Source organism: Limulus polyphemus, unplaced genomic scaffold (assembly GCF_000517525.1).
Source record: "Limulus polyphemus unplaced genomic scaffold, Limulus_polyphemus-2.1.2 Scaffold693, whole genome shotgun sequence".
Taxonomy (NCBI): Eukaryota; Metazoa; Arthropoda; class Merostomata; order Xiphosura; family Limulidae; genus Limulus; species Limulus polyphemus.
This window is the reverse complement of record NW_013666303.1, coordinates 378,242-403,996: the sequence shown is the minus strand read 5'-3', so window position 1 is coordinate 403,996 and position 25,755 is coordinate 378,242. Positions and strand designations below refer to the sequence as shown.

The 25,755-nt window shown below is 30.9% G+C and overlaps 1 protein-coding gene across 3 annotated transcripts in view; it reads left to right on the top strand.

The window, feature by feature from the left end:
• LOC106460018 (LIM and SH3 domain protein F42H10.3-like) overlaps positions 1-24,439 on the top strand; it is a 36,143-nt gene extending 11,704 nt beyond the window's left edge. For 2 of the 3 annotated variants that reach the window (XM_013919698.2, XM_022386613.1), the window contains exons 3-8: positions 12,193-12,277; positions 13,249-13,447; positions 18,093-18,239; positions 19,358-19,483; positions 20,034-20,062; positions 21,803-24,439. In XM_013919698.2, the coding sequence (XP_013775152.1) occupies positions 12,193-12,277; positions 13,249-13,447; positions 18,093-18,239; positions 19,358-19,483; positions 20,034-20,062; positions 21,803-21,979 (763 nt within the window). In that variant the 3' untranslated portion in view covers positions 21,980-24,439. The remainder of the gene's footprint in view (positions 1-12,192; positions 12,278-13,248; positions 13,448-18,092; positions 18,240-19,357; positions 19,484-20,033; positions 20,063-21,802) is intronic. The other variant, XM_013919700.2, reaches the window with a different exon arrangement.
• Positions 24,440-25,755: the final 1,316 nt, after the last annotated feature.

The following is a 25,755-nucleotide window of genomic DNA, read 5'->3' as shown; positions in this document are numbered from 1 at the left end:
AAACAAACAAATCATCTTAAGTAGTTTTAATTAATTGCCACCAGTTGCTTTTTTTTTCGGATATTTTTCAAACATTACGGTGAATCTTACAATACAGTCTTCGGGTATTTAGAGAAAGTTAGAGTTAACACCGTAATAATTGATGATTTATACAATTTTACTGCTTATAACGTTAAAACTACTTCATATTTAAATACTGATATCAGATCAAAGAACGTATGCAGTGTTGGTAATTCGAGTTGAAAAAGAAAAAGCTAATATTTTTGCCATGTTTATATTATACGTTATTATTGCTAACGTTTTTAAGGATGGATACTTTTTTAAGTGGTGGGGAATGAGTTGGATTGTATATGGTAATAATCCTTCTTATTACGATACACAGTCTAAGTAATTTAATCATATTTGATATAATTCACACAAATATTTGAATATTAAAACAAAGTCAAAATCTGTAGTATAAAGTTGAAATGACAGTGAATATTTCCAGTGACAAATGATAAAATACATGTAAGTACCGACAAACCGGAAAATAAATTATCATTAAATTAGGAAAAATCTTCAAACTCAATGTCAACGTGAATTGCAAATTAAAAGAATATATATATATATTGTAGATTATGTTCCAACTTCCGCGAAAATGACTTCGGTCAAACTTGTTTGTTATGCCTGTTTTCAGAGTGGAGCGACGTTTACGGCTTCTATGATGTCTTTTTCGGGTTCATTAAAGCCAAATTTTTTAACTATACAGCCTAAAATAACTCCGAAACAACATTTTAAACTTATTAAATACACGTAAATATCATACAGACCCCATTCGAAGCTCATTGAAATTTTTGAACAGTGTTAGTATTACTCGAAATACAACGTGGAAAATAGAATGAACTATATTTCATGTATGTCTTAATAAAAAAACAAAAAAAACATAGGTATTTACATACAACGTGGAAAATAGAATGAACTATATTTCATGTATGTCTTAATAAAAAAAACGTAGGTATTTACATACAACGCATAAAATAGAATGAACTATATTTCATGTATGTCTTAATAAAAAAAAACGTAGGTATTTACTTTCTTCAAAACTGTAGAAAAAAATCAATAAACATAAAAAAACAATTTTTAATAAATACTTTGTTTAGACGCTGCTGACCTTTTCCACCTTTTTTCTTCAAAAACTGCGTTTCAGATAATGAAGAAAGGTCTGACCGTTCTTTCCATATTAGTAACCTATTTACTGACATTGTACCTTGAATACTGAATACTCTTTTCTGTTATAAAAAATCTGGAATGTAAATAACATTAAAATATAACTTATAATAGCGTCTGCAAGCATTTTTCTAGCTTCAGATATTTAATTTACTTTGAAGATGTGTGACTTATGCATGTGTGTATGGAAGAGGAAAGGAAAAGAGTTATGCATTTATGCAGAAGACCAAATTTTTCATATTATTGATGAGAAGATCAATATATTTACTCAAACTATCTTACTGTTAGGATGAATGTTTACTGGAAATAATTTCCTTTTTTTAAACATTTTTAGTAACGATTTGTATAGTTTTTGTAATGTTGTTTCTGCAGTAAAGTTTAACATATTTTGAAGCTTCAATAGATTTATATTAAGCTGTTCCTGAAATAGTTAATTTAGTGAAATATTTTTTGCATGACGTGTATAGTATAGCGTCCTTTCTTTCGAGGCCTGCCTGTTGCTAGTCCTGTGTGTTGTAAGGAAAGCTTTCGTTATTTTCGTGCATATATATTTACTTTACAGCCAAGAAACTGATTGATGCACAGAGTATCCAGTCACGTGACTCTGAGTTGAGACGGACAACCACGGCTTACCGTACTTGGAAAGGTTATGTATACATCTGCCAGGATCGTATTTCACTCGGATCGCTACCAGCTGTTCAGTAAAACAGCGTTAGCCAATCTGCTGTAAACTGTGTAAACATTAACATGATAATCTAAGAATATTAAATGTCCAAATAAAATAATAATAAACTACCGTAATTCTGGGTCATTTCGGTTCTCTGTGTTATTGACTCTTTACAGTAGTATTACAATTGTAAGGAACATTGTATGCAGTTGGAGTGATGTAGTCATCTTGTTAATGTGAGGGCTTGGGCATGACATCTGTGTTCACTTTTATTTCCCTAATTTGGGCATCGAATAATATACATACACTAGTTGTTTTGATCAACAAAACAAGAGAGAACCAAATGTTATTCATAACTTGTGTTCTTTCATCACAAAAACATGTTTTTCAGAATCTTTTTCGTGAAACGTTTAATAATAATAAATGATTTTGGTTCAAGATAAATAACAAAACAAAAGGTAAAAGAGATATTTGTGTAAATCACTTGTCTTAGTCAAAGTGCTTTGTTAACAAATACGTATATGAAGAGTAATATAGCAAGTTTTGAAAAAAGGAAGTGAGCGTGACTATATAGTATATCCAAGTGAAACTGATTTAACTTTGGAGATATCTAATAGGTTCACTAGTTAACAATAGATTTGCTCAAGACATCAGTTACAAAGTGATAATAAATCTCTTACTGACTGAGTCGGTGTTAAAGTGAAGAAACAAGAGTGGATGCAAAATGCATAGTCATTATTGAAACACTAAACACAGTGTGAACTTGCTTGAAAAAACACACTGGACGATTGATATGATTAACTTCTCAGGATTCTGTTCCATATAACAGTAAATAACAGCATGCACAAAATAAAACCTTTGTAATACAGCAAAATGCATATACATTAACACAAGCTTTTTCAATATGAACAAGGAAAACTTAAGTTACAACACAAATTCTTTGACAAATAGACAGCCCAAGCATATGATAAAATACTTTAAGAAAGAACCATAATTTGACAATAATTGATTTTAAAGCATAAATAAACTTTAACGAGGAAAAAATAGCTATGATACAAAATTAAATTCACAAAATGCATAGTAAAATACACTTTTCAATAATGACAATCAATCAGGACAAAAACAAAAGAAACACAAACACAGCCATACATAGGTACATACATAGAACACTCTGAAATTAACCCCAAACCAAAACATAACACATAGACACTCACTCAACAGCAAGCATGAGATCCAACTTCCCTCCAATCAATCAGGCAGCAGGCCCTCTAAAGTGGCAGTTGATATGTGATTAACTACTGAAGTGGCACTGATAATCCACTTGTAACTGGCAGACTGCCCCCCCCCCTTTGTGGTTGTATAACACCCAGGTTTCTGTCCATCATTTCTTACAGTTGTTTCTTATTATAAGGACCTTTGGCAAGAGCAGTTGAACAGTAACGGTGGTTTGTAAGGTTGTTGGTAGGTCAGTTCTTGGCTGCCATTATAGTGTTACATAGAACTTTCTGAGTAACAATTGCTTGATTGTGCACTGGTTTTGTCAGTGCTGGGCCAAGTAAAGGCTTTTGTTTCACCAACATGGCAGGGAGACGGCCATTCCACCAGCAGTTTCTGTAATTGCATTTTGGCTCTGAAACACTTTCCAGAACCAAGCTAACCCTTGAGTCAACCCCAGCCCTATCAGTGTTTCCTTTGACCTCAGGAAACAGTGGTCTTGCTGAAGGTGAGCACACATCTGATGGCATTTCTGTAATGTGGTCAGGCACCCAACAACTTGACACTGGACTGATGGACAGCATTGCTCTGGTGACCATCTGGACCCCTCCTTCACAGGGGCCTAGAAAAGCATTGTGGATATCCTTGGTTGTCATTGTGCTACCTGCAAAGTTGTTAAGTCTTCTGGCCTGTCGGTTGTCGACACCAGTATATCCAAGGTGATATTTGGTTCCTATCACTGATCCAAAATTAAGGGTTCTCCAGCCCTTATATTTCTCAAGGCTATCTCAACAACTAATATGGCAAGGTCCATTACATCAGACATGTCATTGAGCAATGCATCTTTATCAGTAGGCAAATCCACATCGAAAGTTATACAAACCCCTGGGTTTGCCCCAAGTCTGTTTTGTTTGATTAGGTGAAAGTTGCTCATCATCATAATTTTCTCCTTCCATTGCAGTGAATAGAAAAAGAAATGGGAGCTTCAGCACAATAATGAACCAAATGACCACTAGTTAAATGAAGACAAGGTGACCAGATTGGTACAGAACATGATCTTAACTAGTAAAAATCCAGATGAAAAATGTGGGGTAGTTGTTTTCCAGTTGGTCCAAAGGTCAGTTCAATGTGTTTTTTGCTTCAATAAACACAACAGATTGTTGCTGTGACTGGATATTTTTGTTGGTTTACTATTCAGGATGAAAATTTTCCAATCGTTCATAGCTGCTCCCATATTTTTTTTGGTAAAAGCTACCTACAGTTGTTAGTGACTCCTAATATTTCTGGTTTGATGAATTTCAGATATTAAGGTACATTGCATTTAGGAAATGAAATTATTGGAGAGAGACAGAAGCAAATTGGTAATTAAATGGCTTAAAAAACAACGAAGGTATTATGTTTAACTCTGCATAGCCTTTGATATATACTAGAACTATTCATATAGTTTACAGACTAAAGAAAAAATACATTGTGCAAAATACTTTATTTACAATCCAATTTTTATTACATTTATTACCTGTATTATTAAATTTTAGACCTGTATGACCATACAGCTACATGGACTGAATCCATTTTGTACAAAAATAATATTAAAGAGTAATGTAATTACTTGTTTAATGATGCTACAAGCCTGTTTTTTTTCAATTGACCATCCCTGAAAGGAGTGGCTAAATATATATAAAACTAGAGTATTCGGATTAGTGTACATGTGCAGTGTACTGTGTCATCTTTACCCATGGCCAGTGCTTCGAAGAACTTGTCTTGTTATCTACTCAATGCCCAAATTGGGGAAATAAAACTGAACACAGATGTATAGTGTCTTTAATATGGTTGTCTCTGAAATTATTCAGTTGAAAACAATTTTCTGTTCATTGTACTACATTGTTACAGTTAATAGATTTTGTGGAGCTTATTATTTATACTTGTATGTTAGTAGTTTGATGTACGCACTTAAAGTGCTTGGAATTGTACAGTTAATAGTAACTGAAATAGAAGCCATATTTGTGCATTGTTAACAATACACAACTGGCCACTGCTATATAATTAGGGTTTCTTAGTTTGAGTGACTCAGTGAACTATCATTCAAATAATGCAGGCTGTTTTCATCTACATGTAGTTACTTCACTTATGGAAGCTAAACCTTTATTTTTTTCTGTTCTTGTGAAGTGTTGTTTTGTATTACATGTGAATTACAATTTTTAATAAACAATCTAAAGCTAAAGTTGTTGAGTTGGAGATTTTTCCATACTTACTAGAATTGACGAAATTTATTCAGGTTTGGAGGGGATGTGTGGCTTGTTTTTGAATGTATAAAGAGTCAAACCTTTGCAAAACACCTGATGTCAAGGGTAATGTATTGTTATTATTTGGATCAGTTGTTCATTGCCTGACAAGCATTAGAATTGATTTGGCATTACTGAAAGAAAAACATATTAGTTCATAACATTGTACTGCAGAAGTTCCCAAATTTTGTTAGCACAAAGCCCCCACCCAGAACATTCTTCATCCTAACTGAAGCCTCACACCCAGTGTATCTATAAATAGTGAGTACCTTGACAGTATTGTGTATATGCTACAGCCTACTTGATACTTTCCTGTGCCCCCCCCCCCCCAAAAAAAGTTTGGAAATACCTGCTGTACTGTATTTATATAGATTTCATTTAAAACATATGTTTTGGCATGTTTCCATTAGGCCTGCAGCTTCAGACCTGGCAAAAGCAGCATTTCTTTGCATAATTATTTTATAGTGTGTAATGTGGCCTAATCTTAACAGGAATCAGAATCTCTGGAAACTGAATCATTTGTACAACTGAACAACAAAACTTTTAAAATGCTAAGGTGATTTGTCATCAATTAATTAGGTAATACAGATTCTATAAATGATAACTTCTGATAAAATTAATTAAAATTATAATCTAATAAGTTTTCACTTGGTTCCTTTTGAAATGACAAACAAATCAAAAGTTTACAGAGAATAAAACATAATTTACTGCAGACATTAAAACTAGTTTTAAAAACTACACTTATTTGCATAAAAATGTTAGGATGTCAGTCCACTTTTTCTGGGTATCAGGAATATCTATAATTCTAATACAGTTACTATTAAGATTAAGCTTGTTACATTATAAGAACATGTAAAGTTAAGCCTATGTTTTATAATCAGGTGACAGTATAAGCCATCTGCTGTAACGTCACTGATATAAACTTACAATATGTTTTTTAGGAGGAACTCTGAGCTTTAGGTGACTTCGAAATCCTTGTTAATATTTCTGTTATTGATAATCCTTGCTCTCCATTCTGTTGACATGTTTCCTTGCATAACCTAACCATTACAGTTTGTAGTACTTTAATTAAATGGTATATTCAGGCCAAACACGTTAACTTTGGATCAATGGGACAGGTCCACTTAATGACAGAAAGTTCATCAGGATATTTATTTCAAAATAATTATGAGTTTTCTGACTTTGACTGAATTTAAGAAAGAAAGTGACTGGATATAAATGTAATGTGCACAGTGAAAACCATCTTTATTTATACTCAAAAACAATCAAAGTTAAATAAATTCATAGGATGATGGACAAGACATTTACATAATGGTTAACTCTCTAAACAATTTACAAGGAGGTTTAATAAGAACTAGTTAATGTTACACATTAAACTTTCACAGAGTATTACTATGTACAGAAAAGAGAAGTGAAGCTTCACTTACCAAACTGAAGGCTTGAATTTGAGAGAGAGCTTACTAAGAGACCATAGTATTACATACCAAATTTCTTAATACCATTTTCAGGATGTATCACCTATGTCATTTTTGAATAATCCCATTGAAACATAAAGGAGATTAGAATCTTTAGGTGTCTCCTAACCTACCATTGGAGGACACAACTTTGTACAATTTCACAGAACATGAAGCATTACAGCTATGTCTGACCACAAGCAGAACTAGTGTTCTCTCCATAGAATGACAAAAGAACAGAGGCAGATAGAACAAAATCAACTTAATGACTTTCTTGACCACATGTCATGTGAAAACTGCACATACTGAGAAATACCTGAAGTTCAGAATAATACTATCTGTCTATATATATAATAACCAAATGTATGTCTGTCTGTCACACAACGTATCTCCTGAACAGTTAACTGTACAAAAAATATTATATATCAAAATTCTTATTTTCAAGAGTTCGTCACAGGAAAGTTATTAATTTTTGGCAATTCCTAAAATTTAATATCACGATCAACATCAGTCCATTGGATTTCTTGTGTGCTGGACAGTCAATCTGAGAAAAAACTTATTAAGAACAAAAATGTTTCTTTTTGTGGGGGGATATCCTCAAAACAAAATGGACTTCGTCTTTCAACCGATTGAAAGAAATATTTTGAAGATAGGAGCATGAGCAAAAAAAAATTGCATAAAGAGAGGAATGTGTTTGAGTATGTATTTGTTTTTGTTCAGTTTATGTATATATATATTTCATGTTGGTGTTATATACTTGTATGATTTTATTGTACCATATTGAATAAGTGGTTTGGAATTGAATATCTCCCCTTTGACACTTAAAGAAATAACAACTGTCAAAAAGCAATCACTTCAGTAGCAGTCTTTTCTTGCACTTTGTAAAATAACAAGGAATGGTGGATCCAGTGGCTTCTTAGCAAAGCTGAGCACCCTAATGTGCTGCATGTACCCATTGCACAGAAAACCAAAGGTTTTTGCCAACAATGCATTGTATTCAGTCTCTGCAATGCAATTTTTATAATTAAAATAATGCTTGGAATGACAAAAAATGGTTGTAAACTGCCCACTAGACAATCATATTGTATATACACTGATCCAAAGGATTGGGTTGACTGCACACTTTATATTTATTCATCACTATGTTTAAGAAAATTACCACTGAAATGTTTCAATGGGCATCTGCTAGTATTAATATAATAAGGTAAACTCATGGTATGTTTATATACCACATTGACGTTTCCCATTAAAACAATCTTAAAAGCCCAGCATGGCCTGGTGGTTAACCTTAACTCGCAATCTGAGGGTCGCAGATTCAAATCCCTGTCCCACCAAACATGTTGGCCTTTCAACCATGGGGCCCATTATAATGTGATGGTCAATCCTACTATTCTTGGGAAAAGAGTACCCCAAGAGTTGGCAGTGGGTGGTGATGACCAGCTGCCCTCCCTCTAGTCTTTCACTGCTAAATTAGGAATGGCTAATGCAGATAGCCCTCGTGTAGCTTTGCATGAAATTTAAAACAAACCAAACTAATCTTAAAAGTGAAAGACAAGACTATAGATCACAGTTCATATTGATCATAAACCATGTGATTTAAAACAGCTTCTTACAGGAAAAATGAAGAGATGTTTAAGATACAAACAAAGCTGAGCATATTGTATCATTATCACCATGTAATATTGTAAATCTTACAATAATATAATGGGGAAATTGGATGTCTGTCCATTGGGTTTGCACTTAGCTGATTTTTTTCCTCTGGTCAGCTCTAGATAGCTCTATTTAGATTATAGTCATTTGAGTAGTTAACATTTATGTTCCTGAAGGTGCATATATTGAAAGTGTTGTTTACAAGGAAGTTCTGTAAACAACTTATCCAATATGAATTTAATAGTCTTTAGTTTTAGACCATAGCTTGAAATCCCACAACTCTATATATACATTTTTATGTATGTGATATTTGAATGTTATACTAGTAGATGTGTATATATTATATAGAATAATGTCAATTAGGAAAACAGATGTTTGCCAATCCATTGCATGTAAATATGAAGAAAAAAAGTAAAAATAATTATGTGCAAGGCCCAATAAGAGTGACTTTATGGATACATGTTAATTTATGTGTGGGTATATTGTTGAAATTTGATAAAAAAAACCTTTTTCTACTGCAAAATTTTCAAATCATAATTTTCATGTAATGCTGTAGTATTAAAATGATTTCTAAAAGCCAATTTTGCGAGTATTGTTTATGTTGTTTTATGATTATCCGAATATGTTACATTTTTATATTTTAAGGAAAATGAAAATTCACTAATTATGTTTGAACCTGTTTTTATTTGAGTTTTGAATAGTTTGGAGTGTATTTTCCAAAATCTTGTTTACAAATTCAATATTTTATTGAGTTCTGAGAATTTTGTTAAATCAAAACATGGATGATTAGTTGAAACTTTTGAAAGAGTGGTATTTTATAGTCATTATGCTGTTAACAAGTACATAAACAGAGATGAATATTTAAATCTAAAAAATATTGTTAGAATAAAAGAAGCAGTAATACTTTGTGTGCCTAAATAATAGAATATCAGTACATTTCTGCACCTTACAAATATCATCTCACATCTCCCTAAAGAAAATGAAACCTGTGTAGAAATAACAAACATGAATACTGTTATGCAGTGATGTTCAAGTTAACATTTACTAGTAGAATGTGCTAAAATAAAAAAATATATAAAGAAGTGTGGTATTTCACTCAATCCACATTCTTATCTAACCACACAAAAGTGAACATTTGTCCACTAAGTTATGCTCTTCTAAAAGTTATTTTAAAACTAAAATCCCTCTCCTGCAATGTTGATACGATGAGTACTCACTACAACTTAAAAGGTTTTAACAATATTGCATACTAAGTAACAAACTGGTAGCTATTACAATAAAGAAATAGGATGAAACAATGAAGTCTGTTGACTATATATATTAGTAAGGTATGTAACTAGTGTGGCACTGATGTTTTATTATGAAATATCAATTATGTTTATCTCTCATGCTATATACATATATATATACATAATAAGACAAACATTTTCTTTTTGTGACAGCTAATTGCTCAATGAATACCCGTAAAAAACTGAACTGTTTATTCTGCATAGTTATATTCTAAGAAAATGATACATAGATACAGGTAATTTGCTGTAACTCCATAGTAAAAAAAAAACAGATGGAGAGAATTTTAATGCTTAATTAGGGGTGTATAATGTTATAATCTCTTGTTATAGGGACAGAATACTAGAAAACCTAATTGTCTTTCAAAAATATGCATTTTGCATCTAAGCTCTACACAAAAACAGAAGTTGAGTACATAAAATTGAAACGAATTCAGAGTCTCACTATATCATTACAGTTCACGTTTCTACGTCCAATTTTGATTTATGTGATGATCATGCAACTTGAAAGTAGCCTTGCTGCATACTTTCCATTACAAAAGGCCATGTTGTAGGGATGTTATGTCCAAAGCACACCTCTCCTCCCTGCAAGCATTCCCATAATCCTTCTATTGTACAAAGATGACTGCTCACCAATGCCTGTTTTAAAACTAAATTCACACAGAAAGCCATAGGTGTTGCATGTGGCACCTTGACCAGTATGTCTTTGTATGTTATAGCATGAATACCAATTTCATTATCCAGTATGTGATGGTTGAATGAGAGGTATAATGGAAAGCCTTATATTGGTGAACCCATGCCTTGTTGACCTTGTTTGCAGACAGAGATCTGTATTGATCATGTTATGTACTGTTGCCTGGACCTATGGATGGCCTTTGGGTTTTTGGATTTTAACCTGTTACAAGATGTCATGGCTGGGTACAACTTGTCGCAAATTTCTTTCTAGATTGTCCTGGTGCATCAAGTTTATCCATATTACTTTTTTTAATGCCATTAACTAAAAGGAATAACCTTGTCTTGGAAACTCTAAATCTATGATATGAACACATCTTCGTGATTTAAGTGTATGTATATTTTCTGTTGGAAAGGACCATTACATACTTTTCCCAAAAGCACTCATATTTCAGTGACATTGTACTACCTATGAAATGCCAAGCAATGTCAAAATGTAGTTTTGATACAAGCTGTTCCTCTGGGACTTTATATGGCTGTGGGTGTCATGTGACTTGCATATTCAAAACTGTTTTACTATAATGTACTAATACTATGTACTAAACCCTCTGTATTCATTCATGTATTTTATATTGTTAATCTGGTCATTAGAAGTTTTACAGTGCAGCATATAGAATGTCACATGTTCTAACTAATAAAGAAGTCATGGTTTACATTAAGACTGCCATGAAATAAAATGAGGTTTACTGTGAGTGTGTCTATATATAGACACACACACGCACACACACATACATAAAACAGTTTAAAACTTTTCTTTTTTATTATGTTATATTTTCTTATAGTTGCTTGTCTTATTTTACTTGTCTTCCACTATAGACAAAATCAGTGTAGATACTGATAGTATCATTGCATTAATTTAAGTAAATTTGTTACTGTTGATATATGTGTAATAGAGGGTATATGAATTAAAGATATATTTGAGTATATATAATTTTGGTCAAAAGATTAGAGTTACACATTTTTATATGCTCATCTGCATTTGCTAGACTTATGAAGTTCACAATTTTTAGGAACTTGCATTGAACCCTAGAAATTTACTCCATGTTTTTCTAAAAATAGGAAGACTGATGTAAAAAAAAAAAAGAATGTGTTTAAGGGGCAAATTATGATGGTAAAATGTGTTTTCCCCTGAGATAAATCTTGTCCAAAGGCTTACATTGTATGAGTTCCACATTGTATGATAATATCCGTGTTAAGTATTACAATTCATTGATGCATCACTGGACCAAATTATCTTCTCACATTCTCTTTACTTAAAGATCTGTAAAACGGAACAACTTTTGGATACTTTAATAGTATATTAATTTTTTATTGACAATATGTTTTGAAAGGTATCCAGTACTAAAGAAAATGTGAACTGTATGTATATCACTAATAAGGATTTCCAACTGTACTGTTTCTTAAAATAAATATGAAATCTCATCTTAAAGCTAGTAGAATATTTATTAGTTCTCATATGTCTGATTTTGCTGTTGTAAATGTCAGAATGCAAAAGTAATTTTCCTAGTGAACTTATTGCTCATTCATTATAAAATACCAGGGAACATTATTACTGAAATGTTCATGTAAACTATAATAACATTATATGCAGATTATGTCACTTAAAACAAATATATCAGTTAATACTTGAAAAACAAAATATTTTCACTTTTCTTTGATGGTGTGTTATTGTTTTGATCAAACCTTGATTTATTTTCCAGTCATGTTCCTCATGCAAAGCACACTGAAGTAGCTGATACTCCAGAGATAAGAAGGATTGCAGAAAATACAAAGATTCAGAGTAATGTAAGTGTAGTGCACTATAATTTAATTATTTTGATGTATAATTTTAAACTGGTAAAGAATGATAAATCAGATAGTAGTAGGAATGACACTGCATCATGATAAGACTAATAACAAGTTTATTTATATCTTTCTACATTGCCTTAGTGAAGGTTTTTTAGTAAAAAGTGCAGAACATTTCAACTATGACAGCAAAAAGACATCCATTACAATTGGTCAGAAGTTGCAGCCATTATAACAATAATTAATTGGGTATTTTCTTTAGCTATGTTTATATATATAAAAGTGGATTCTATATTTATTCCTCATTACTTGTATAATATTTTTAAAAGAAAAGACAGAGCTTGTCGTCTCTGGCATGTACTATGGAATATGTCTTAGGATAATGAATTGAAATTATACAGGGAAGAACTTTCTATATTACTACTTTTTACAGTATACAATCTACAAAATTCTGAAATATATAATGGGAACAGTTTTCTCCACCTGTTCAATACCAGGAACTAACTCACTATCTCCCTAAAATTCAGGTACAGCAAAAAAAATCATTGTGATTTATATGAATAAACTGTCAGTTTTTAAAAAAATTCCTGTAGAATGTCAAGGTTGTTGTGATGGTCTTGTGGTTTACTTAGATCATAAAAGTAAAATAACAGCCACAGAATTCAAAAATAAAAAGTGTCTTTTTATTTTATATGCATGGGGTGTGGGTGTCAGCTTCTCAGGATGTTGTAAAAATTAAAATCCGGAAATGAAAAAAGACAGTTTTGTGTATTGTATAACAGTGTAGCTATACTTTCTTCTGTGAAAGCTCATGAATTGTATTCATATACTACCTAATACATATGAAATGAAATGATTCTGTAAAGTAATCAGGTCTTTCCACATTTTTTAAAGCTGGTAAAATTTATACATATGTTAGATAGGATTCTTTTTACAAATCAAAAAATATATTTTTTGGGGTATACATGTAGGTTAAATATCATGAAGAATTTGAGAAACAGAAAGGAAAGTTTACCCAAGTTGCTGATGACCCTGAAACTCTTCGGATACGCAATACTCACAAAATTATCAGCAATGTAGCTTATCATGGGGAACTCATGAAAAAGGAAGAAATGGAACAAAAACGTTACCTAGTGCCAGAAAAAAATGGTGCTCCTCAAGTTGTTCCAGGTGTTTTATTTTGTTTCCTGATATTACAGAATTAAGTTTTTTATTTGTTTGTTTGGGTTATATTTTGAATTTTCTGGATGTAGTTAATCATAGCATATTGGACATAAAGCTTCTACATTAACAACATAAATGATTTTGAATTTCACATTTCAATGTTAGTGGAATATTCATCCTTTCAGATGTATGGAATGTTTTAAAAACTTTTTTTCCAAGCAACTATGGGCAAAAAAAAAAAAATCTATACGTCTTTCTTAAAAAACTATTTGTCCCCTCCCTACCTCACAAAACAGAAAGAAAAAAGTAGAATATAAATTTTAGGATTTTACTTTTAATTAATAGTGAACGTAACCAATGCAGTGCCATTGGCAGCTCAGTTTTGTTGGTAATGGTGTATACCACATTTTACATTTCAGCATTTTGTATGTAATTGTTCATGTATTTTATGGCTTTTAACATTTAGGTTATAGGATTTTATGGTGCAGCTTGTGGAATGTCTATATATATAGATTGATAAAGAAATCGTAATTTACGTTACTACTGCCATTGTGTTTAACATCTATTTAACAGTGAAACTGTGTGTGACTGAGGGTTTGTGAATTAAAGTTATATGTTATTTTTGTATAAAGTTTTGAGATGAGGGTAGAGGTGCACATTTCTTTAAATGTAAATGCACCATATTTCTACAGTTCAGAATTTTCAGGAACTTGTGTGACACCCTAAAAATCTACCTAGAGTGTTTTTGTAATGGTAGAATGAGTTAGATGAAAGAAAAAATCTCCTTGTCCAATGATCAAAGTTTAATGGTAAAACCTGTTGTTCTGGACATCAGGCAGTTATGAGTTCCACATCCCTGATCTTTACTCTTAGTTTGTGCTTCTGATTATTGAAACTTATTAATTTGCATTAGTATTATGGCATACCTAAGCATCAAAAAATAAATCCTGTTACTAGGAGCGTATCAATATGTTGCAATATTTTATAAAATGATATGATACACAATACATAACAATAAACATGCCAAAGTAATCATCTACAAATCACAAAAGGCTTAATTTCATGATACTGTGGTTGTATATAAATTTCACACAGTGTATCCTGGTAGTAGTCAGGAAGCCAGCATCGTGAAAATCAACTTTAATTTACTTTTAAAGCTGAAAAACAAAATCCAAATGATTCAGAGATACATCCCTTGGCAGTACAAATTGGGTAGCAGTACAAAAATGTGTGTGATTAGGACAATTTTCTAAGGAATCAGATGTAAGAACCTGCATATGAAAGCCCTATGGCTTTTGTGCCATTAAATGGTTTACTCCTCAAATTTAAATTAAAACAAGAAAGATTTAATTTGAAAATTTAATAAATTTTAATAAAAGGGTAACATGGGAATGGAATATAGGGGGCATTGGTTTCATGTGACCCCACAAGTGTGTAATAACTGTGTCAGAGGAAATTGTTTGTGAAATTTCACCTCAAGTTATTTTGTCAGTTGCTTACTTAACTCTGTATTTTTACTTATTTGTCTGAATTTATTCACTAGTTATTATTACTCTGAATGTTGTACTTGTATCTTCACAAAATTTGGCAAGCATTTAGTAAATAATACAAGGCTTTTGTATACCAAAAGTCAGATTTTTAATTAAGTATTTTTACTAAATATTTGTCTGTGAACTTATGGAGTCAGAGTTTGACTCAGACTGACTAAACTGAGTGCAAGATGATTTTCATGTTAAGATTTTTTTATTTTACTATTTTCACATTGATTTTGCATAATGTTTAGAACCTACTAAATAAATATCAAAATGTTTTTTTTAGTACAGCTTTGTATTTTGTTTATTATTTTCTCTGCCATGAGGAGCATGAGACAAGGATGCTCCTGCACTGCATGTACTCCAAAGCCAATGGTTGTAATACAGTTGTTTTCTGTTCTTCCAGTAGTGACATACCAATGCTATGTTGTCATCATTATAATGTCATTGATGCATGTGAACTGTTCTTTCTTACTGGCATTATGCTAATGAAAAGGTATATTGCCATCCATTTACTGCATAATCCGTAGGAAAGAAAGTCTGTAGATACCTACCAATAGTTCACACTTTGATAGGATGTGATTCAACAAGTAGTTTATCAGAAACCAGCAAATAGAATGCCCTCATCACTATCAAGGTTCAACATAAATCATAATGTTCTACTAGCTTCCAAACTCTTCATAATCAAATTGTACAGACAGGGTTTTGAAAATGTTATTGAAATAATCTAGTCCAGTTAAGAGTCCGATTCAGAATCCACTTCATCATCCTCCCTTTGCAAATTTTCACAATCACTATCACATTTGCAGGCCTCAGTTCTTTGCATCCCAAGTTTCTTTCAGTGACATCAATCACAACAATTCTTCATACAACCATACACATGGTTAACATTACAACTGAATTTGGTGCTGCTTCATTATCATTATATTCCCAACCTTTAGTAAATAGAGATGGTAGAGGAAGAATGGGTTGCAATGCATGGATCCACATAACCATTTGAAAGTTTGCTCATTTGAATATGTATATGAAAACGATGAGTTGTCCGTAAGAACTTCGTACTGTCAAATTCTTTCTTTGTGAATAAAAAGCAGTGTAAGTCATTTAAAAAATGGGATGTGGTTAGATATTTCATTGAAACTGTATTTATTTGTGAGCAATACTTATAATTTATAGGCACTGTCAAACTGCAAGTTCAAGTTGTGTTCCTTTGGGGACTTTCCATGACAAGCATTCCTCAGACCAGAGAACCTATTCCCAGCTTGACAATTATTTGATTAATGTTGTGCATCTACTCAACTCAGCTAATTTTAATGAAGAAATCCCATCATATACATAGATATATTATATAAATCAGCTAATTCAACCACTTTGTCAACTAAGAGATATTGGTGGGTCTCCCGCCCACCCTCATTTTTTTAAGCTTTCCCCTTTATAAAGTTTATTTGTTGGAATATTCTTTCTTACTAACTTAACCCTTGTTAGTTAATCTAAATATCTTGGTTCAACAAATTCAAAGCCAAGAGATAAATAAACAGCTCTCCTTCATGAGGGAAGCATGTACCAAATTTTGACCCTCCTTGAAATTTCTTTAATCACCCTAATTTTAATACTTCTACCCATTTACAGTTCCACAGTGATGTGTCAACCAATATCTAAACCATATTTAGAGCCCTTTTTCATCATTGGTTCCCTGACTTACATGCAATGTGTTTGTGTAGCATGCAATGGCATGCAGTGAATGATAGTTACAACTGTTACGTTGAGGTAAAAAATCAAGAACCTGGAATTCAAAGCTCTTTATTAATCATTTGTGTGGAAAGTTGGGGTTTTTCTCTCGCCACAAAAAATAAGGCTTGACAAAACTAGCAGTGTGTGTAAGCTGTGAAAAACATGTCAAATATACAGGGTGAATACATTGAACATGTTTGATGCATAAGTCAGCTTCATTTAGAAGTCAATTTGCAGGAATTGTAAAGAAAAACAGGTAAAGAGCTGTCATACTTTGTATTTACATAACTAGAATTAACATTTGTTAATGTATGTTTGGGGGGTCAGAGATTGTAACTTCTTTAAACCTAAGTAAGTGGTTATTTTTTATTAGTAAATGTATGTTTTTAGATTTTGAAATAGCTCTGTGTGTCTATCTAAAAATGTAACAATTATGTTTTAGTCATTTAAACAGAGATATGTGGAAGGAATTGTGTATTGTATCATGACTTGTGTATCACAATATGTGTTGTGAGACTAGTTACTGGACCTGTAAAAGTAATATTTAATGTAAATGTCAAATTGTTGTGTAAAAACTTAATCCTTCTTATATGCATAGGCATAATGTGCAACTGACTTATAATTTGAACATTCATTCAAATGTTATTTATATTAATGTAATCTTTAAAGTTAATTATAAGTTATGGTTTCTTTTTCAATGTCACAATCCATCAATTTTAGGTTATTGAAAATCAAAGTTATGTTTCACCATTTTATTTAAATTAATAAAGTTTACTCATTATACACCAGAAAGAATCTAGGCTAAAACCATCAAGTTCTCTATACGTTACTTTTAACTCTTCCCCCCCCCCTCCTGTATTGTACATTAATGAAGTATACTTCATATGCACACTTTTTTAAAGTTGATTTATAAAAATATAGAATGCAACTGGTCAATAACGCTATGGAACTTGTGAACTTGGTATATTGACAATAACCAACACACTTGTCTATTTTGTGTATATTAATAATTGAAGTTTGTAAGAAGACAGTATTTTACACTGAAGGAAGAACAACTTTAAGATAAATGGTATAAATTTATTTGGTAGTGTCCACTATTAAAAAATAAATAAATCAGAAATCCCCCCTTCATAAAATTAAGATCTCTAACATGCAGTATATAAATTAACAATCTTAAAACCTCAGACTAACAATATAATTGTGGTTCTGTCTGAAAAAGCTAAGTATTTTGCATGTAGTGCATGTTTCAGTCATTGAAGGTTACCGTTTGAGTTGTTCAGCCTTTTTTATGTCACTTGATTTGTTAGTCTGTGATTGCAACAGTGTTTTGAACATATCTGCTCTTGTGTGTGTGTTTTATGCTTGTATGTGTGTGTGTGTTTGCTATATAGCCTCAAGTGCCTTTCCACCAGAGAGAAGCCATCCACGTTCTTCACGTGGTGTGGCCTATGAAACCTCTACAAAGCAAGAAGTCCAGGATTCCCCATATTCTTCCAAACTCCAGTCAACAGTTATCTACACTTCAGAAGAAGGTCCAGGTATTCAAATACCTCAAGAAACTGTAAAACAAATGTGCCTTTTTGCATACAGACAGTGAACTCTAAATTAATTTATCAAATATTGTTTACAAAGGGAAAGAGTACTTACCAAAGGAACAACTTAAGCATCTTAATTCCTTTTATCTGATCATGACTCATCACTTACTTTGCTAGATTGTATAATTTAATAATAATATCTTACATGTGTTGTTAATGTTTTTGCTTTAATACATGGTATTATGCAAGACTAATACTACTTTGTGAATCTCAAATCAAATCAATGTTTGTGTTTTAAATTATAGTAAGTGAACTTGTATTTTATTAACACCAAACATGAAGGTATTTAGTTATATGGATTTTTTGTCATCAAAGTAATATCTACCATTTAGCTTATTTTTAAATGTATGGTTTGTTTTTCTTTTATTCAAGTAATTTATTAATATAAGTGTATAGAGAGATGGATTTGTTGCTCTCTTCTTGAAGTTTGTTCTAAATCTAATTTTTTTTTAAGTTTAAACTTGGTGTTATTTTTTATGTATGGTATGGATTTAACTTAGGATTAACAACACAAACTTAAAAGTATTTAATTTCAAAATTATTTTTGTACCTATTACATATACTTGTATTAACACATAATGCTGATGGATGTTGTATTTTAAAATTGCATGCTATGTCATCTTTGTGATATCTACAACATAATTTTTATTAACTGACGAAAATGTTTAAACACTAACATCAGATTTTTATTTGTGCTTTGATAACTCATTTCCATTCTATGTATTAACTTTGTAAAACATTTGAGTTTTACTTGTTACTTCATTGAAAGACAGAAACTTGGAGAAAAGACTCAGCAGGAAATTATTTATGCTTTAGCACATCTAGAAGTAGTGATTTAACACAGATTTAAACAATTTTGGGATCAAATATTATTTAATTTCATTTTCCATGTACTAAAGAGATGGGCCAAATAAGATTGTAAGTTAATTATAGATTACAAATATTGTGAATGATAAAGAAACAGTTAAGTACTTAACACAATTCCTTTTTTTTTCCATAACAAATACTGGAAAGTCAACACATAACATGTGACATAATCAATTTTTTAATTACTACCACAGTACAAAGTGCTCCATCACGGAAGATTGGATCAATTGCTGACTATGATCCTATGCATGAGAATTATGGTTCCATAGCTTCAGGCTTCCGACCGGACACAACCCATACCACAACCCACTTTTATGGTGGTTAGTAATGTTATGTTCCTTTAGTCCACTGACTACAATGAATTTCTAGCTGTCTTTATAGTAAGATTTTGATGGCAAAAAGTAAATTGTTTAGTGATTTGTAGTTGTAAAAAAAATATCTCAAATGAAACTATTCAAAATTACTAAATTTATTTGAAATGTTATTCATTGATTAAATTATGAAGGAAAGATTGCTTTTCAGATTTTTGAAGTTACTTGAACTGGGGAAATACATCATGGCCAATACCACTGGCAATTTCAAGGTTTTCAAAGAACTTACACTGACTGCATATCTTTTTATACCTTTTTCTATAGATTCATTTCATTATAACTTAATATATATCTATTTGTTTGTGTGTGTATGTGATCAACCCAAGAAATAAGAGTTGTTTCAGTTGTAGGTTTAAGTAGACTTCATATAATACAAAGGAATTACAAATAGTCTGTATTTCGAATCAGCTTATAGATTATTTTATGATGGGAAAACCTTTTGTTTTAATAGTATTTTTTCAATAAGTATTGATTATGTAATTTTACTTCTTTTACTTAGGTGTTTCTCCTTCACAACAGTCACATGGGGTAAGTAAGTTGTTTTTTAATCTACACTGCATCATTTATGTGTGGAGATTTTGGTTTAGGCTCAAACCAGTCCATTTTGAACAGTACTTTTCATGTAGTATAGTGGTCTAGAAACAAAAATATTATGCATGACATGGTACATATATTTCTTGTTTTATATGAATAATTTAAAACTATAAACAGTATTAAATTAGGTGTACAATTCTGTACGTTTTTTATGAAATAATGTGTCAAATAAATATAACCATTAACAATCATTTGTATTGTTTATTTATTACAGAATCTTGCAATGTTTTGCAAAGTTAACAATAAAAAAAATATTATCATAAATTTTTGTTGTAATGATAGTGTTTGTCATTCTGAAACTAGTGTAAGAATATAGTTAGCATGACTAATATGTAAAGATTACTTAAAAATTTGGAAATGTGTATAATTCTCATCATTACATTGTAATGATTTATTTCTGGGAACTAATTTCTACACAAAATAAATTAAACAACTTTTGTAGCCTGAATCTCTGCTGAAAGGTTTTTTGCTGATGGATCAATAATCCCAATTCATAGGACTATATCGTTTTCATTCTGCTTTGTACAATAAAATGTGGACCATGTATTGCTATATTGGTTTATGAAGCATTATCAGAATGACCACAGTTGTTAGTACTTATGTAAGCTCACATGTTATTACTCAACTATAAAGGTTAGTTCACACTGCAAGGCATAAGAAAGATAACAATGACATATCAATGTTTGATGGAATGATGTGCAGTTCAGACTATTCAGACACTTGAAGATGAATGAAGTCAACAGAAAATGGGTCACAATGATAACATTTAATCATTATATCCATTGAATTTGTTTCACTTATGGAAATGATCAGACAGAGGCAACAAAGAAATGAATAAAGTATTTGGGTCAGAGATATATTCAGATATGCATATGTATTAGAAATAAACTGTAAATCCCAAAAATGCTTTGTCAACTTCTTTATAATAAATAATACAACTTCTTTGTAATTTAACATAAATAATTGGGTGAACTTTCATGAACTGAATAAGAAAAAAAAAATTTAATACGATTTTAAACACTGAAGCTGCAGCCATTTTGAAGATAGGGGAAGGTCTTTTCTGATTGGCCAATTTTATAATGTTCCACCAAAAAAGTTGAAACTCCTTTAACTTTCCTGAGGAGATGAGTGGCCACATTACATTATGATATTTATGTTAGCCTTATGTTTTCATATGGTTTGCAATATGAGCAAGCCTTAACATGATTTGATAGTGTTAAATTGGCAATTTTAAGTTACTCATTTTAAATCCTTTAAATTATGAACATGTTGACAGTGCAGTAAAGGATTCGTATCATTGCTCTTTATTTACAAGTTTTAAATTGATACCAGGAAATAATGTAAATATGATTGTGAGCTATTTATATTTAATAAGAGCTTAAAAAGAAAAAAAAATGGCAAATTGTTGTTTTTAAGGATAAAATTTGTTGTCAGTCTGTCATGTAAGTGAAGAATATATATATATATAGTTTTTTTTTGCTGGTGTGCTTCCACCAATTTCTTTATATTGTTATATGCTGGTCATAATTATCAAAGCAAATTACAAGTTTAGAATTAACTTGTTAAATTTTATTTTTACAGAACAAAACTGTATTGATGAACTGGCTACAATAAGTTGAATTATTAAAACTGGTTGATAGTATGTGAGAAATCTTTTTTTTTCTTTTTTTTAAGCGGGCTTTTCGAGCCATGTACGATTACACTGCCTCAGATGTCGATGAGGTTACATTTATGGATGGTGACCTAATTATCAACTGTACTCCCATCGATGAGGGATGGATGACAGGCACGGTGCAGCGTACAGGACAAACTGGCATGCTTCCAGCAAACTATGTTGAACTTGTAAACTAATAAATCTTCAACAGCCAATTTTCTTAATAAATGTATGCTAGTGCTCTCAAAGCCATCTTCACCTGTGGTTTATATCCTTGTTACTAACAAAACATTGACTCAAATCATTATATACAAGAGGGGGGATAGAGGTGAAATATATCAAACTGTTATTGTTATAAATGGTGTGTTTTGATCATTGTTATTTTTAAAATTGCTTTAAAATCTCAAAATTTAATATTTTTTAAAGGCTATGTCTGGGTGCTTGGGAGTAAGAGTGAGGAAGATAACCAGAAATTTCATGTGATTATTTGAAATTTATGATGTCAATCCATCCAAGAAAGAAGCCAGGAAGCAAAAATGGTTAAGGTTAGCATCCAGGTTTTTTTCTATTAGAAGCAGCCCCCAGGCTTATGGAAACAGGACTATTTTTTGGAATACTGTAAAAAATATAACTTGTGTTAGAGAATGTACTTTTTTTCTGATATAATTGCTTTCCTAAAAGAGGGGATTTGGAGTGAACCAGAACACTAAGTGGTTCTAGTACTGAAGTATGCAAACATTGCAACACATAGGCCTTTATGGATATGGTAGAAAAATATTATTTCTTTATAGAGAGAAAGTTAAAATCATAAGATTTATAGACAGCAGTAAATTCATAAAGATACAAAAATTTACACAATTAGTAAACAAGACTGCAAAAAAATCAGTGCAGTAAGCTGTAACTTACTAGAGGAATTTAAAGCCTAATTTCATTTATTGAGTAGGTCTATTCATGGAGGACAGAATATCAGACAGAAATTGACAGTAAATGGTCAACAAACAACATGATGAGTACACTTATGGCATCATACTTTTCAGCCAATTACACTTTACTTTCCAATTGCTCACTCCCATTCCTGGATACCTAGACACAGCCTTTATAAAATGAGAGCATCATATGGAGCAAACATTAGAGGAATCTCAAATATTTGCGTAACTAAAGAAATTTAATTAAAGGTGATACTGTTGTCAAAATTGTTGATTCACTAAATGAGAGATTTTAGTTTTTTGTGAACAATTTTGTAGGTAAAAAAAAATATTTTCTAATATTTAGAGCAATTGATAGATGCACTGTATTGTTTGAAAGACAATAAGTAGATCAAAGCCAGTGAATAATTGAAAAGACAATTTAACTGGAAACCAATGAAGCAGGACAAAATTTAGTTGCACTTGTGTGAATCTTTGTTTAAAAGAAATTTTTTTATCTGACTCTTAGTTTGAAGATAAAGAATAATAATTAGGTAAGTGCATTTGTCTGTTTTAAAATTTCCAGAAAGATCACACATCCAACTCCTCATTGAAAGTGAGTAAATATACTCTTTATATATTTTATTTTAAATAGACTGGTGACATCTGGAATATTTTTTTCACCCTTTTTTTATTCCATATTCATTTTCATTCAGTGAAACAAGCAAGTGAATTTGTATTGATGTACAAGTGATTTTCTACTAATGAACCAGATCCATCTAAACTTTACATAGAAATCAGAAGTATGCTAGACTGATGTTCGAATAATAAAAAAAAACAACACTATTTTAAATATCTTAGGTAGAACAGGATAAATTTAAATAATGTTTAATTTATTTTCATAGTAATTGTTATATTTTTTAATAATTAATTATTTTGTTCTAAAATTGGTTCATCCAGTCAAGTTTTAACTTAAAGTGTAAAGGAAAGAGGACCTAATAATCTCACTCTCCTATTTTGGAAAAGCTAGATTAATGAATGAGATTTCAATCTCAGGAAGAAATAGCACTATTAGTTTTAGATTTATGAATTATCTTCTGAAATTTGTATTCTATGGTTTGTTATTATAACCTTAATATGCAGTACTTTGGATAAGTATTGTTTAAGAGAATTAATTTTAGATTTGATTTAGGAATTTTTCACATAACTGAAAATAGTTTTTATATATACTTAGCAATCTTGTATTTTGACTAAAAGTTATAAATAAAAGCATAACAAAACAATTATTATTATTTACACTTTACATTGTTTATTAGCATATGATGTTTCTCACTAGTGAACAAGAATGACATGTATCAAAATATCTGTTGTCAAAGCTCTTTATACTTAACATTAGCATATTTTCTCAATCTATATGAATGCTTGATATTTATATGTATTATTTTTTCAACTGTTATAATGTTGCTTTGTTATAAAATAAGTCTTCTGCAAAGTTATTTTTGTTGTGAAATTCAAGTTTAGATTACCTGAATATATTTGTTTGTTTTTTAGTTTATGTTCTGACATTCTGAATGTTGAAATATAATTTGGGATAAACTAAAATCACTAAATTTTGCATTGCTTGTGTTAAAAACTGCTTGGTTGTGTAGTACAAGTTTTTGTTTGTAAGTTAATCTTGCTTTAAAGTGTCTTTTTATATCATTACAGAACTCCATTTAGAATCTAAAATAAATAGCTTATGTTGAATTTGAACTTTGTAGTTAATTAATTACACAAAAGACATACTCTGTCAAAAGTTTGAGTTCATTCCGATACTGTGAGGACTGTGAAAACAAATTAGCAAGTGGCAGTATTTTTAGTTTTGCTCTAAATGCATAGCTTGCTCTGATCAGAAGTTAATATTAATTATATTGCAGTCATCTTAAATATAAAAATTGTATTCTTAGTTATAAATTTTTATTACTGGTTTCTGTATCAGTAATTAACTTATCTGAATTGTAAATGTTGAACCATCTTTAATTAGAACCCATCAGAAAAAAGTTATTAACTAAAATCACTGACATTACCAAACAAACAAATATATAAAGTCGAATTTATGAAAATATCTCATTGGTTAAATTGAAAGGTTCTTTAAAATAATTGAATGTTTTGTTACCAAAATATTTTTTCTTCAAGGTGATAGACCTGTTGTGAAGCCCAAAAATCACTAATTATTTAGAATTTGAAAATAAAATTTTTGAAGTTGACTTCTCTTCTTTAAATATACATGTAACAACTTCCTGGTTATTTTACACTGTTTTTCAATTCTTACAATCACGTGTAGTCTGTAGCTTTTATAACTTACATGATATTTTTAGTAATTAATTTGTATAAAAATGTGAAACACAAGATGTGTCATGTTTAGTTTCTGAACTCTTGGAAATGATTCACTTAAACAAAACTTTTAAAAACAGGAACTTTTTGTAGTTCCTTCTTATAAGGAGTTGCATGTTATTTGATTGGGTAAAATATTCCAAAACTGCTTGTGTTTTTATGAAAATTAATTGAAAAAAAAACAACAGAAATATAAGTTTGTTTCTCAAGAAACCTAAATTTTTATAATTGTTTACAGTAATAGGTAGTCAAGATTAATTTAACCTAATTATTTGAAAACAAAAGTTTGAAAATAAGTTGTAAAGATACATACAAACCCCTACTAATGACCATTGTGTGTTGTTCATCTTATTCCATGGGCAAAGTATAGTGGTTCACATTCTGTTGTCACACACAGAAAATAATATCACACATTTTGGGGTCATAGCTATGTAGCAAAAGTGATGGTTAAATCAGCTATTGAATTAGAGTAGTATAAGCGTTGGTTGTGAGTGCTGTTGACCAACTGCTTTCTCTAAGTCTGTCAGTTCAAAATTAGGAATGGCTAGTGCAAATAGCCCTTGTGTAGCTGTACATGAATGTTCAGAACAAACCACACCTTTTCCTTATCTCAGTTGTACTGGTAATTCATTAACTATGTTCAGTCTGAGAGTGTAAACTATTTTCACTTCATTTCCATTCTATGCATTCTTTTT